The sequence below is a fragment of the Bufo bufo genome, chromosome 10, assembly GCF_905171765.1.
Source record: "Bufo bufo chromosome 10, aBufBuf1.1, whole genome shotgun sequence".
Lineage (NCBI taxonomy): Eukaryota > Metazoa > Chordata > Amphibia > Anura > Bufonidae > Bufo > Bufo bufo.
The window spans coordinates 9,214,388-9,230,751 of record NC_053398.1 but is presented as its reverse complement, the minus strand read 5'-3'; the positions used below and the strand labels follow the sequence as shown (position 1 = coordinate 9,230,751).

The 16,364-nt window shown below is 34.6% G+C and overlaps 1 protein-coding gene across 1 annotated transcript in view; it reads right to left on the bottom strand.

Annotated features, from left to right (window-relative positions):
- SLC17A6 (solute carrier family 17 member 6) overlaps positions 1 to 12,081 on the bottom strand; it is a 40,530-nt gene extending 28,449 nt beyond the window's left edge. Inside the window, exons 1-5 of the mRNA XM_040409760.1 lie at positions 11,955 to 12,081; positions 10,312 to 10,746; positions 10,019 to 10,217; positions 8,341 to 8,593; positions 7,798 to 7,916 (exon numbers count right to left, since the gene is read on the bottom strand). Coding sequence (XP_040265694.1) covers positions 7,798 to 7,916; positions 8,341 to 8,593; positions 10,019 to 10,104 — 458 coding nt within the window. The 5' untranslated portion in view covers positions 10,105 to 10,217; positions 10,312 to 10,746; positions 11,955 to 12,081. The remainder of the gene's footprint in view (positions 1 to 7,797; positions 7,917 to 8,340; positions 8,594 to 10,018; positions 10,218 to 10,311; positions 10,747 to 11,954) is intronic.
- Positions 12,082 to 16,364: the final 4,283 nt, after the last annotated feature.

The window sequence follows — 16,364 nt, the reverse complement described above, 5'->3', positions numbered from 1 at the left end:
AGTTAATTAGTTCATAAAATGACAGTGTAATAAATATTGTTATTTGTGTGTATTGTTATTATAATTGATTATTACAGATTTGATTTATATCAAAGCTATTACTAAGAATTTCATTTCTTACCCTGTATATTAATCCTATATTAAATCGTTATGAAAAAAAATAAAAACTGATTACAAATACGATTATGTATACAATCAAATATTTTGTCTCTTTTATATTTATATTGCTATTTCCAGTCATTTTTATAATACATTTTAAAAAAAATTGATCCAATGAGCAGCTCACGTTGGGACCGGGCACATTAGCATATGTAAACTTTGTTTTAGGCACTCTGGAGCGTTGGCTATTTTGATTTACAAAGAAATGAAGATGTGTGAGGAAATCACAATCGCACAAGACGTCTTCTACGGAGCCAGAACATTAATATTCCATGGTAAATTCCCAACTTTCAATCAAATTTTTTTTTTTAATAAAAAAAAAAAACAGCTTTTCTTCATTATTGCCGCACATCTGAGACTCGCCTATATTGAACTGAATCCCCTGTGATTCATTAAATCAGGAAAACGTCTATATTACCAGAGGAAGACAAAGGCCCCTGCATGGAGCATATGGTAAGTAGCAAGTGCTGAATGAGGATTAGAGCTGTCGTGTGGCTGACATGGGAAGCCCCTTCTCCTCCTTTTAAAATAGAGCCCTGGTCTCTTCACGGTCAGTGCAGCTTAAGAGGAAAGCCTTTCAAAAAAGCATGTTCATTGATCGACCCCTCTATTAGGACTCTAAAGCTGTGAGATGCATTAAACACAATGTAACATTTCATTGCTGATCACCTTCCTTGTGTTATCAGATACTAAAAATATACTATATATCGAGGTTTTTTAAAAATATTTTCCCTATTTTCTCTCTATTTTTCCTTTTTATTTCTTCAAGATATATTACAGATTTTGGTTACTGTATATTAGCGCCGTCCCCTTGTTTAAAAAAATATGTATTATTTTATATGGTATTTATATTCTCATATTATTTTTTGTAGTGCTAGCATTATTACTATATGTTCCTGTTTAGACATCATAACGGTAAGGTACGGCAGGTCTACAAAACAGGGGAGGATGGCAGGGAGATGATCTAGGATTTTCAGTTTTATTTTGGGGTTTTCAACCTTGCACCCCTGAAATAAGATATTGGATAGCTGAAGGATATAACTGAAAATGTTACGGATTATACACTGGGATGTCTTAAAAAGACAAGGAATATTACTATGTTCTCAGGCTGGAGCAAAGATTTCATATTCCATTTACACTGGATCACCTGTTCTCAATATTGACTCCTAGCTGAGTAATATAGGAACTGCAAGGGAGGAATGGGGGAAGGGAAAAGAAAATGGTTTGGAGCACATTCCCGATTTAGGCCTCATGCACACGATCTATGGACACGAATTATCCATGTGCTTTCCGCATCTGTAGGTCCGTTCCTCAAAAAGATAGAACATGTCCTACACTTGGCCGCAAAATATGCACCACCGACCCATTGAAGTAAATGGGTCAACAAAAAAACGGATGCCACAAGGACAAGACACAGATATCTATATTTTGTGGATTTGTGTCTTGCAGGCAGCAAAATACATACACTTATGTGCATAAGCCTAACAAAGTAACCACTGTGGACTTTACATGCAAATGGGAATATATTATTGCCCCCCAATGGGCAAGACTATAAATTCCATAATACTGCCTCCTATGTACAGGGATATAACTACTATAATACTCCTCCTATGTACAAGAATATAACTACTATAATACTGCCTCCTATGTACAAGAATATAACTACTATAATACTGCCTCCTATGTACAAGAATATAACTACTATAATACTGCTCCTATGTACAAGAATATAACTACTATAATACTGCTCTTATGTACAAGAATATAACTACTATAATACTGACTCCTATGTACAAGAATATAACTACTATAATACTGCTCCTATGTACAAGACTATAACTACTATAATACTGCCTCCTATGTACAAGAATATAACTACTATAATACTGCTCCTAGGTACAGGAATATAACTACTATAATACTGCTCCTATGTACAAGAATATAACTACTATAATACTGCCTCCTATGTACAAGAATATAACTACTATAATACTGCTCCTATGTACAAGACTATAACTACTATAATACTGCCTCCTATGTACAAGAATATAACTACTATAATACTGCTCCTATGTACTAGAATATAACTACTATAATACTGCTCCTATGTACAAGAATATAATTACTATAATACTGCCTCCTATGTACAAGAATATAACTACTATAATACTGCCTCCTATGTACAAGAATATAACTACTATAATACTGCCTCCTATGTACAAGAATATAACTACTATAATACTGCCTCCTATGTACAAGAATATAACTACTATAATACTGCCTCCTATGTACAAGAATATAACTACTATAATACTGCCTCCTATGTACAAGAATATAACTACTATAATACTGCTCCTATGTACAAGACTATAACTACTATAATACTGCCTCCTATGTACAAGAATATAACTACTATAATACTGCTCCTATGTACAAGACTATAACTACTATAATACTGCCTCCTATGTACAAGAATATAACTACTATAATACTGCTCCTATGTACTAGAATATAACTACTATAATACTGCCTCCTATGTACAAGAATATAACTACTATAATACTGCCTCCTATGTACAAGAATATAACTACTATAATACTGCCTCCTATGTACAAGAATATAACTACTATAATACTGCCTCCTATGTACAAGAATATAACTACTATAATACTGCTCTTATGTACAAGAATATAACTACTATAATACTGACTCCTATGTACAAGAATATAACTACTATAATACTGTCTCCTATGTACAAGAATATAACTACTATAATACTGCTCCTATGTACAAGACTATAACTACTATAATACTGCCTCCTATGTACAAGAATATAACTACTATAATACTGCTCCTAGGTACAGGAATATAACTACTATAATACTGCTCCTATGTACAAGAATATAACTACTATAATACTGCCTCCTATGTACAAGAATATAACTACTATAATACTGCTCCTATGTACAAGACTATAACTACTATAATACTGCCTCCTATGTACAAGAATATAACTACTATAATACTGCTCCTATGTACTAGAATATAACTACTATAATACTGCTCCTATGTACAAGAATATAATTACTATAATACTGCCTCCTATGTACAAGAATATAACTACTATAATACTGCCTCCTATGTACAAGAATATAACTACTATAATACTGCCTCCTATGTACAAGAATATAACTACTATAATACTGCTCCTATGTACAAGAATATAACTACTATAATACTGCCTCCTATGTACAAGAATATAACTACTATAATACTGCCTCCTATGTACAAGAATATAACTACTATAATACTGCTCCTATGTACAAGAATATAACTACTATAATACTGCTCTTATGTACAAGAATATAACTACTATAATACTGCCTCCTATGTACAAGAATATAACTACTATAATACTGTCTCCTATGTACAAGAATATAACTACTATAATACTGCTCCTATGTACAAGACTATAACTACTATAATACTGCCTCCTATGTACAAGAATATAACTACTATAATACTGCTCCTATGTACAAGACTATAACTACTATAATACTGCCTCCTATGTACAAGAATATAACTACTATAATACTGCTCCTATGTACTAGAATATAACTACTATAATACTGCTCCTATGTACAAGAATATAATTACTATAATACTGCCTCCTATGTACAAGAATATAACTACTATAATACTGCCTCCTATGTACAAGAATATAACTACTATAATACTGCCTCCTATGTACAAGAATATAACTACTATAATACTGCTCCTATGTACAAGAATATAACTACTATAATACTGCCTCCTATATACAAGAATATAACTACTATAACACTGCTCCTATGTACAAGAATATAACTACTATAATACTGCCTCCTATGTGCAGGAATATAACTACTATAATACTGCTCCTATGTACAAGAATATAACTACTATAATACTGCCTCCTATGTACAGGAATATAACTACTATAATACTGCCTCCTATGTACAGGAATATAACTACTATAATACTGCCTCCTATGTACAAGAATATAACTACTATAATACTGCCTCCTATGTACAAGAATATAACTACTATAATACTGCTCCTATGTACAAGGATATAACTACTATAATACTGCTCCTATGTACAAGAATATAACTACTATAATACTGCCTCCTATGTACAAGAATATAACTACTATAATACTGCTCCTATGTACAAGAATATAACTACTATAATACTGCTCCTATGTACAAGAATGTAACTACTATAATACTGCTTCTATGTACAAGAATATAACTACTATAATACTGCTCCTATGTACAAGAATATAACTACTATAATACTGCTCCTATGTACAAGAATATAACTACTATTATACTGCTCCTATGTACAAGAATATAACTACTATAATACTGCTCCTATGTGCAAGAATATAACTACTATAATACTGCCTCCTATGTACAAGAATATAACTACTATAATACTGCTCCTATGTACAAGAATGTAACTACTATAATACTGCTTCTATGTACAAGAATATAACTACTATAATACTGCTCCTATGTACAAGAATATAACTACTATAATACTGCTCCTAGGTACCAGAATATAACTACTATAATACTGCCTCCTATGTACAAGAATATAACTACTATAATACTGTTCCTATGTACAAGAATATAACTACTAGAATACTGCTCCTATGTACAGGAATATAACTACTATAATACTGCCTCCTATGTACAAGAATATAACTACTATAATACTGCCTCCTATGTACAAGAATATAACTACTATAATACTGCTCCTATGTACAAGAATATAACTACTATAATACTGCCTCCTATGTACAAGAATATAACTACTATAATACTGCTCCTATGTACAAGAATATAACTACTATAATACTGCTCCTATGTACAAGAATATAACTACTATAATACTGCTCCTATGTACAAGAATATACCTACTATAATACTGCTCCTATGTACAAGACTATAACTACTATAATACTGCTCCTATGTACAAGAATATAACTACTATAATACTGCCTCCTATGTACAAGAATATAACTACTATAATACTGCTCCTATGTACAAGACTATAACTACTATAATACTGCTCCTATGTACAGGAATATAACTACTATAATACTGCCTCCTATGTACAAGAATATAACTACTATAATACTGCCTCCTATGTACAAGAATATAACTACTATAATACTGCTCCTATGTACAATAATATACAATAACTACTTCAAGCTTTTACCATCCCCGATTACCCTCTTTGGTTGTCTGTAATACGGTGCTCTTAGGCCTCATGCACACGACCGTTGTTTTATTCCGTGTCCGTTGTTCCGTTTTTCGTGATTTTCTGCAGACCCATTGACTTTCAATGGGTCCGTTGAAAACTCTGCTAATGCACCATTTGTCATCCGCGTCCGTGATCCGTGGTTCCAGTCCGTCCAAAAAATATAACCTGTCCTATTTTTTTCACGGTAAACGGTTCGCGGACCCATTCAAGTCAATGGGACCGTGAAAAAACGCGGAGGCACACAAGATTGTAATCCGCGTCCGGATCATTTGCATGGCAAACTTGACTTCGATTTTTTTTAACTTTCCTTCATGTCTGGTGATCCTCCAAAAATAAGGGAAGACAAACGGAAACAAAAACGGAAACGGATCACGGAACAACGGAACCCTATTTTGCGGAACGGAACACAACAACGGTCGTGTGCATGAGGCCTTATCAGGACATATTGTACAATGAATCTTGTGATGTAGCAGGTGTGAGATTACTACATCTGTGTCCCATGTAATCTAATTAGTTTGAGCTGCTTAATTCTGTGTCACGCTCATTTGTAATACTACAACATTTACTGGTGACCATTGTTCCAAATGATTGGTTTTCATGGCCCTGATATGTATTACTCTGAGCAGACAGTAGAACAGCATTTTTGAATAATGTAGATAGATAGATAGATAGATAGATAGATAGATTTTCTGAATAAATATGAGTACATATAGTGATGGTTTGGACCATTGTTTCCTTGTTATATATTGACCAGTAGATTACAGATTACAGTATGGCCTGCAGGAGCAGTCACAAGAATTTTCTTGATTCACAGAAAAAAAAAAAAGACTTTTAACAAAATCATCTTATTCATTTTTCTATATGTTACCTATAAGAGTATAAGCTGTGATACATTGTTGCATTTCTACTTTGACGCTTTCTTATATTTCTCTCCTGGAAACTCTTTTGCACCAGAAGAAAATCAGAATCCTGAAGGTCATTTTAAGGACAATATTTCAATCCAGCCCAAAAATTTTTTTTCCAACCTCTCTGCCATCTGTCAGCCGTTACAATATTTGATCACATCTCATTCAAATATCTGCTCATTAGTGTATTCAGCGCAAACAAGCGGCGCGGCGTTTATAGGCAGAAATCTGTTCACGACAGACACCACACTCATCTGATCGGAGAGCATACCAGTCAGGCGGCGTACATAGAAGGGGAAGGATTCGGGGCAATGTTCTTAAACATGTTTCTAGAAATTCCTTCCAATCCAATCTCTACATTCACTATAGATTATTAACCGCTGTAATGACAATTCTGTACAAAAATGTGACGCATTGATATCGAAGGGTTAGAACGTTGTACTCATTAGATTATAAAATTCTTTTTTGCAACATTGTATCAAAGCTGACACTCACATGGGCATTGATTGGTTGAGCTCTGATTTATCTACCTGTACTGAAGCATCACATGCCATAAAGCAATGGCCTCTTCCTTTCCATTCATGCATTATTTATGCTATGCCAAACAGCTCACAGCAACATATTAGTTAACCCCGTCAACACAGGGACTGTGCAAGAGTACACTCAACCCTTTGGATATAGTCACTGGCCGCTTTAACGTAATTTCATTAAAAAAAATAAAAAAAAGAATGATTTATTGCTTCCCCTTAGATAACCTTGTTTCCGGTGATACATTGCGTATTATGTCTAGTATCTGATTGACAGTTCCTGTCCTACAAATTGTCAGCACCACAAATCTCTTCCTCTTCCTGATTTGCGCCGAACATAAAGCCCCCCCCCCCCCCCTGCGTAATTACAAAGGGATCAGAGAGCAGAATGCATCCTCAATCCTCAGTAGATCTCATTAACAGGTGGAATCACACCCTCGGTCCCTGAAATATTGCCAAACGCCATAGAAACTGAGGTCTGGGCACCATCTGTAGCCGTCTCTGCGGGGGGGGGGGGGGGGGGGGGGCGTCGTTTTTCTTAGAGTATATTTAATTAAAAATAAATTTAAACAGGGGCAGGATTTCTTTATAAAATATTTCTATTGAAATGAATGCATGTTTAGAAATACATAATTGCTGTTACAGGAATTATATAGCATAATTTTTTTATTTTTTTTTTAAATATTTAGCATTTTTGTTTAGATGTTTCAAAATATCTAAAATGTCGATTTTTTTAACAGATTTTTTTTCCGCCTTTAGCAATATTTTGCATGAATCTCATGCGCAACCAAAGCTACAATATAATTTCAAGTAACAAAATACACATAAGACTTTTTTTTCACATTGGGCAATGAGATAAAGATAGTTCCATGTAATTACTGAGCAGTCTGTACCTGTTAGCAGCCAGTCTTGAAGCTATGTATCCTCCAGGGATTTGTGTTACTATGTAACCCCAAAAGAACGAGCCATGGATCATTCCAACAATCTCAGGATTCCAATTAAATTTTGCTTCCTGTTTAAGGAAAGAAAGAGAAATAAAATCTTGTATATTCTATAAATTAGCTATTTATTAAAATTCTTTAAAGTGGTAGAAACTGCGGAGAAGGGAAAATGGCAAATGTTCTTGTTTCATTTTAAAATTACCAAAAATCTCAATCTGAATTTGTATTTTTTATGCATTTTGCCCGGTTTTAAATAGTAGAAAATGTTGAAATTGATTTTTTTCTTACGACCGTGTAATATACACATTGCATACAGTAATAATTAGATCTTGGTGCACAGATTTATTACATACATGTTGCATACAGGTATGGTGATGTGAATGAAAATGGAGAGTAGCGTTAACTCTTTGCAGATTGTGTTGATTGTAAGAGGTTAATAGGAGGGAGGTGGGGCTGTAGGGGGGAGGCAGTGCTGGAAGTTTAGGGCTTGCTCACCTCTTTGATAATTTTTCCATTTAGATGAATGGTGCTGTTATTTACCATATCCACTATGGCCACTCCCAGATTGCAACGAATCCCAAAAGAAATGCAGAACCCCAGCCCACTCATGATGGCAATGATGTATCTCCGGGGTAGCCCAAAACAGGTGCAGTCACATATAGGAGGTTTTTTCTCTGACACTTGCTGCGGTTTTCCATCTTCAGTCAATTCAATGTTTTCATTGTTTTTAGGTTTTTTCTCTAAAACCCTTAAAAATAAGAAAAAAAGCTTTATATATTTTCACAAATTAAAAAAAATAATTGTCACATCATTTTACATTATGGATTAAGTAGTAAAGTAAAAAAACAATTCTTAGCTTAGAAACTAAAAAGAAACATTAACAAAATCTGTTTTCTAATTAGCTGAGCAAAACCTGCAAAGCCCCAGAAAAATCATCCCCTTAAATTATTAAATGTACTTTCATTAGGAAAAATAAATATTTCATGTACAGATAAAATGGGGGTTTTGCAAAAATCCCAAAAACAAATATTTAAAAAAATGTAAAACTGCAAAATAAAAATAAAACAACAAAACAATCTACAATTGATATTTGTGTAAGCGCCTTGTGACAAAAATGCATACAGTGAATTCCACATTGATAGGTGTTATATTTCTAGCGCTTTAACTACCTGAAATGTAAGACAATTTACACTAATTTCACGTTTGGTTCACATTTTTCAAATTTGTTCTCATTTTGTACATTTATCAGAGAAAAAGTAGAAAGACAATGCAGCAAATATGTCCGATGGTAGATAACTAAACAGAACTAAAAAAATAAAAGCAAAATGTTTAACTTTCTTGAAAATATTAATACTGTATTGTTTTTATGAGAATATGTCTCGGAGAAATAAATTTTTCGGAACCATTGTTAATGAAATCGAAGGAAAAAAAAACATTCAAATAGGTAATCTTGCCAATAAAATGGTCCTTTCCTAATGAGAATTCAAAATAATAATAATAGAATTTATGCTAAAATGAGAATGAGTCTAATGAGTTTAATGACATTTAATTTTTTTTTTGCAAAATTTAAATTCCATTTTACTCTCTAAAATAATTTTTGAGAAAAAAAGAATATTATACATATATATATATATATATATATATATATATACACACACACACACACACACACACATATATATATTGTGGTAAAACCAAAGTAATAAAATTATAGCTAAATTTAAAAAAAGAACATATATTGTAAAAAAATATATATAAACTATTAAAAATTAGAAAAAAAAATTTGAGGATGGAAGGAAATGTCTGTTTTTTTGCCCCTGCTGTCGGTCGAGCTGCGTACTTATGAAATATTTATTTATTCAGCTTAAGCTTCTGCAGATTCCACCTGGGAATCCAGTAATGGCATCTTCCCCCTTACATGTTTCTGGTTTTTGCAATAGTTAAACTTTAAAATTGAAATTAAATTTGAAGCCATGGGAAAACTGACGATCAGGCAACATGGCGGCAACCGAGCACGTACACAGCTTATCAATATTCATCGTATCAATGGGAGATATTTTGACTCACTGATTGACCTTCCATCCCATCGCCCTTAAACATATATAAAAAAAAAACTGAACATAAAACATTTACAAAGTAACAAAAATTGCATTTTTCCTTGAAATTCTGGTACCTGTGTAGATGACCCAGGGATTTGCCTGCAAAATTCTTCAGCCCTTCTTTCCCAGGTACTAGGACCCTTTGTTTTATAGTATCCATTATTGCTTCAGGTGTGTTGCTTGTCCTCTAGTTAAATGGTACAATGCAAAGAATGGCGACTTCTCATAGTGCTAGAGTAGATCCCAGGATGCAAAAAGATTCCAAACCTAATCCTACAAAAAACAAAAACAAAAAAAAGTGATGGCTTTGCCTACAGATAAAGAAGGAGGATTACAAAGTCTTCCTGGCTGGGGAGCTTCCTCTTACTGTAAGTGAAGGCAGCGTCATGGTTGGTACATAGCAGCATTTAGTCCTCTGGCGGCTTAAAAATCCATTTTACATAAGCATCGCCTCCATAAATTGCGAATTCTCAGCCGCAGCGATGGATGTTTTATGAAGAAGGTATTGCATTTCACCACAGACCAAAACTGACTTCCAAGGTAGAAATTCCCAGCATTGCAAAAATAGCATTTATTATCATAGCATAAACGGTAAGACTTTCAGCAGCAGAATACTGGACTGTATGCTGGAGTCCCTCAGACCATGGGAAGCAATGCAAATCCCAGGTAACCTCCTATGTCAGCACCATGGACAGGTCCAGTCGAAAGGAAGAGCCTCTTCTCGCTTCCACTGCTAACTTTCCAAGGGAATTGGGCGGATCGCCCTGTGCAGAATTCATTCTTAGTCTCTCCAGTGTGGATGCTATGGAAACCAAAGGGAAGATGTCATCATTTCAATCCAGGTTCACACAGAATGGAAAGTCCTCACTCCTAAGCAATTAAAAATGCTAAAACTTCACTTTTTCATTCCCTTTATGAATCTTTGTCTTATTTTTTTTCATATTTTAAATAAAATAATAAATAGTTTTTTTTTTCTATTTTTTACATTTTTCAACACAATAAATTTTTATAATTTTTATTTTAATTCTAATAAGATTTGGGTGTAATTAAAGCACCAAGTACTACATTCATTTACAATTATAGGAATAAGAAGAGTCATTATGTCATTTTTTTTTTATTTTATTATTTTATTGAATGGTTGCTTGTCCAAGCCAATACAAGAATAGGTTAAAGTTGAATTTTTCTATTTCATTTTGTATTTATTTAATTAAAAATGTATTTATTAGATTTTTCATTCACGTCATTTATTTATTTATTTATATCTTTAGAGCAAACATGAGAACAGTTCTAGCAAAAAAAAATGTTAACATCTTGTCAGAATGAATTTGCTTTGGCCCATAGCTACAAGCTTTAGTGAAGATGTAGAACGATCAATTAAAGATAATTCATACTCATAGCAGATATTGCTACTACCCTTCAGTAACCAATGCTTGGAATAATAATAATAAAAAAAAAAAAAAAAGCTAATGCTGTACAAGGCTGCCCTCTGGTGTAAAAATAAGGTATAGCATTCACTACAGAAATCTACAGAAATTAAGGTGTTAATGAGAATACCAATACCATATTACCAGGGACTGGCTGGCAAATTTTAGCCTGGGGGGACAAGCACACAGCACTGGCCCATGTGTAGCGGCCCACCCTTAACCTGTTTAACTTCGATTACCATATAATGGGGGTATAGGTAAATGGGCTTTAAATAGGTCCAAGGCGGCACCTGGTTATGTTTTCCTGGGGTCGTACACATGTGCAATCCCAGATACAGGACATGATTGAGTCTGTAGCTACAGCTGGACCATTAGAGGGACCCGATTTACCAACTCCTGAGCTGAAGAGACTCCATAAACTATTATGGGGTCCGCTCAGGATGCGGCTCCTTTACCGGACAGAAAAGTCTTGCATGCATGTGGCCGAACTCAGGTGCGAATGGATGCTACCACCCATCATCAGCTGACTACAGCTCTCATCGTACACAGTCAGTGGCAGAATAATAATTTCCATTTAGTGACTTACAGGTGACGTCTCCTCCTGAGTTCTTCTCCATCTGGTTCAGACCACCATGATGACATCTCCCGGCCACTATTCCGCTCTGCAGATTTTTTCTGAGAAGATGTCTTCAGCTCCTCTCTTTACCATCACAGGCTTCCAGTATCCGTAGTTTCAGGTGCTGCACATCTCGTATCATCTGAAGGCAATCGTCTATGCTGTGAAGATACGAGATGTGCAGCACCTGAAACTACGGATACTGGAAGCCTGTGCTAGCATTTCTCCTGCGGTGTTGCTATCAGTGTGTGAAGAGTGGGAGAAGAGGGTTGCATTGACAATCCAACACAATGGGCAGCACATTGAACACATTTTATAAGTGGTCAGAAACTTGTAAATAACTCATGAAAGAATAAAGTTACGTTAAAACCAAGCACACCATTGTTTTTCTTGTGAAATTCCCAATAAGTTTGATGTGTCACATGACCCTCTTCCTATTGAAAAAACAAAAGTTGGATTCAAAATGGCCGACTTCAAAATGGCCGCCATGGTCACCACCCATCTTGAAAAGTTTCCCCCCTCACATATACTAATGTGCCACAAACAGGAAGTTAATATCACCAACCATTCCCATTTTATTAAGGTGTATCCATATAAATGGCCCACCTTGTATATATCTGTACACACTGTATATATTACACCTCATACCTCACATATCAGTACACTGCTGTATATACTATATATCTGTACACACTGCATCTATTATACCTCGTACCTCACATATAAGTACTCTGCTGTATATACTATATATCTGTACACACTGCATCTATTATACCTCGTGCCTCACATATCAGTACACTGCTGTATATATTATATATCTGTACACACTGCATCTATTATACCTCGTGCCTCACATATCAGTACACTGCTGTATATACTATATATCTGTACACACTGCATCTATTATACCTCGTACCTCACATATCAGTACACTGCTGTATATACTATATATCTGTAGACACTGCATCTATTATACCTCATACCTCACATATCAGTACACTGCTGTATATACTATATATCTGTAGACACTGCATCTATTATACCTCGTACCTCACATATCAGTACACTGCTGTATATACTATATATCTGTACACTGCATCTATTATACCTCATACCTCACATATCAGTACACTGCTGTATATACTATATATCTGTAGACACTGCATCTATTATACCTCGTACCTCACATATCAGTACACTGCTGTATATACTATATATCTGTACACACTGCATCTATTAAACCTCATACCTCACATATCAGTACACTGCTGTATATACTATATATCTGTACCCACTGAATCTATTATACCTCGTACCTCACATATCAGTATACTGCTGTATATATTATATATCTGTACACACTGCATCTATTATACCTCGTGCCTCACATATCAGTACACTGCTGTATATACTATATATCTGTACACACTGCATCTATTATACCTCGTACCTCACATATCAGTACACTGCTGTATATACTATATATCTGTACCCACTGAATCTATTATACCTCGTACCTCACATATCAGTACACTGCTGTATATATTATATATCTGTACACACTGCATCTATTATACCTCGTGCCTCACATATCAGTACACTGCTGTATATACTATATATCTGTACACACTGTATCTATTATACCTCGTACCTCACATATCAGTACACTGCTGTATATACTATATATCTGTACACACTGCATCTATTATACCTCGTACCTCACATATCCGTACACTGCTGTATATACTATATATCTGTACACACTGCATCTATTATACCTCGTACCTCACATATCAGTACACTGCTGTATATATTATATATCTGTACACACTGCATCTATTATACCTCGTACCTCACATATCAGTACACTGCTGTATATACTATATATCTGTACACACTGTATCTATTATACCTCGTACCTCACATATCAGTACACTGCTGTATATACTATATATCTGTACACACTGCATCTATTATACGTCGTACCTCACATATCAGTACACTGCTGTATATACTATATATCTGTACACACTGCATCTATTATACCTCGTACCTCACATATCAGTACACTGCTGTATATACTATATACCTGTACACACTGCATCTATTATACCTCGTATCTCATATCAGTACACTGCTGTATATACTATATATCTGTACACTCTGCATCTATTATACTTCGTACCTCACATATCAGTACACTGCTGTATATACTATATATCTGTACACACTGCATCTATTATACCTCGTACCTCACATATCCGTACACTGCTGTATATACTATATATCTGTACACACTGCATCTATTATACCTCATACCTCACATATCAGTACACTGCTGTATATACTATATATCTGTACACTCTGCATCTATTATACTTCGTACCTCACATATCAGTACACTGCTGTATATACTATATATCTGTACACACTGCATCTATTATACCTCGTACCTCACATATCCGTACACTTCTGTATATACTATATATCTGTACACACTGCATCTATTATACCTCATACCTCACATATCCGTACACTGCTGTATATACAATATATCTGTACACACTGCATCTATTATACCTCGTGCCTCACATATCAGTACACTGCTGTATATACTATATATCTGTACACACTGAATCTATTATACCTCATACCTCACATATCAGTACACTGCTGTATATACTATATATCTGTACACACTGCATCTATTATACCTCGTGCCTCACATATCAGTACACTGCTGTATATACTATATATCTGTACACTCTGCATCTATTATACTTCGTGCCTCACATATCAGTACACTGCTGTATATACTATATATCTGTACACACTGCATATATTATACCTCGTACCTCACATATCAGTACACTGCTGTATATACTATATATCTGTACACACTGCATCTATTATACCTCGTACCTCACATATCAGTACACTGCTGTATATACTATATATCTGTACACACTGCATCTATTATACCTCATACCTCACATATCAGTACACTGCTGTATATACTATATATCTGTACACACTGAATCTATTATACCTCGTACCTCACATATCAGTACACTGCTGTATATACTATATATCTGTACACATTGCATCTATTATACCCCGTACCTCACATATCAGTACACTGCTGTATATACTATATATCTGTACACACTGCATCTATTATACCTCGTACCTCACATATCAGTACACTGCTGTATATACTATATATCTGTACACTGCATCTATTATACCTCATACCTCACATATCAGTACACTGCTGTATATACTATATATCTGTAGACACTGCATCTATTATACCTCGTACCTCACATATCAGTACACTGCTGTATATACTATATATCTGTACACACTGCATCTATTAAACCTCATACCTCACATATCAGTACACTGCTGTATATACTATATATCTGTACCCACTGAATCTATTATACCTCGTACCTCACATATCAGTACACTGCTGTATATATTATATATCTGTACACACTGCATCTATTATACCTCGTGCCTCACATATCAGTACACTGCTGTATATACTATATATCTGTACACACTGCATCTATTATACCTCGTACCTCACATATCAGTACACTGCTGTATATACTATATATCTGTACCCACTGAATCTATTATACCTCGTACCTCACATATCAGTACACTGCTGTATATATTATATATCTGTACACACTGCATCTATTATACCTCATGCCTCACATATCAGTACACTGCTGTATATACTATATATCTGTACACACTGTATCTATTATACCTCGTACCTCACATATCAGTACACTGCTGTATATACTATATATCTGTACACACTGCATCTATTATACCTCGTACCTCACATATCCGTACACTGCTGTATATACTATATATCTGTACACACTGCATCTATTATACCTCGTACCTCACATATCAGTACACTGCTGTATATATTATATATCTGTACACACTGCATCTATTATACCTCGTACCTCACATATCAGTACACTGCTGTATATACTATATATCTGTACACACTGTATCTATTATACCTCGTACCTCACATATCAGTACACTGCTGTATATACTATATATCTGTACACACTGCATCTATTATACGTCGTACCTCACATATCAGTACACTGCTGTATATACTATATATCTGTACACACTGCATCTATTATACCTCGTACCTCACATATCAGTACACTGCTGTATATACTATATACCTGTACACACTGCATCTATTATACCTCGTATCTCATATCAGTACACTGCTGTATATACTATATATCTGTACACTCTGCATCTATTATACCTCGTACCTCACATATCAGTACACTGCTGTATATACTATATATCTGTACACACTGCATCTAT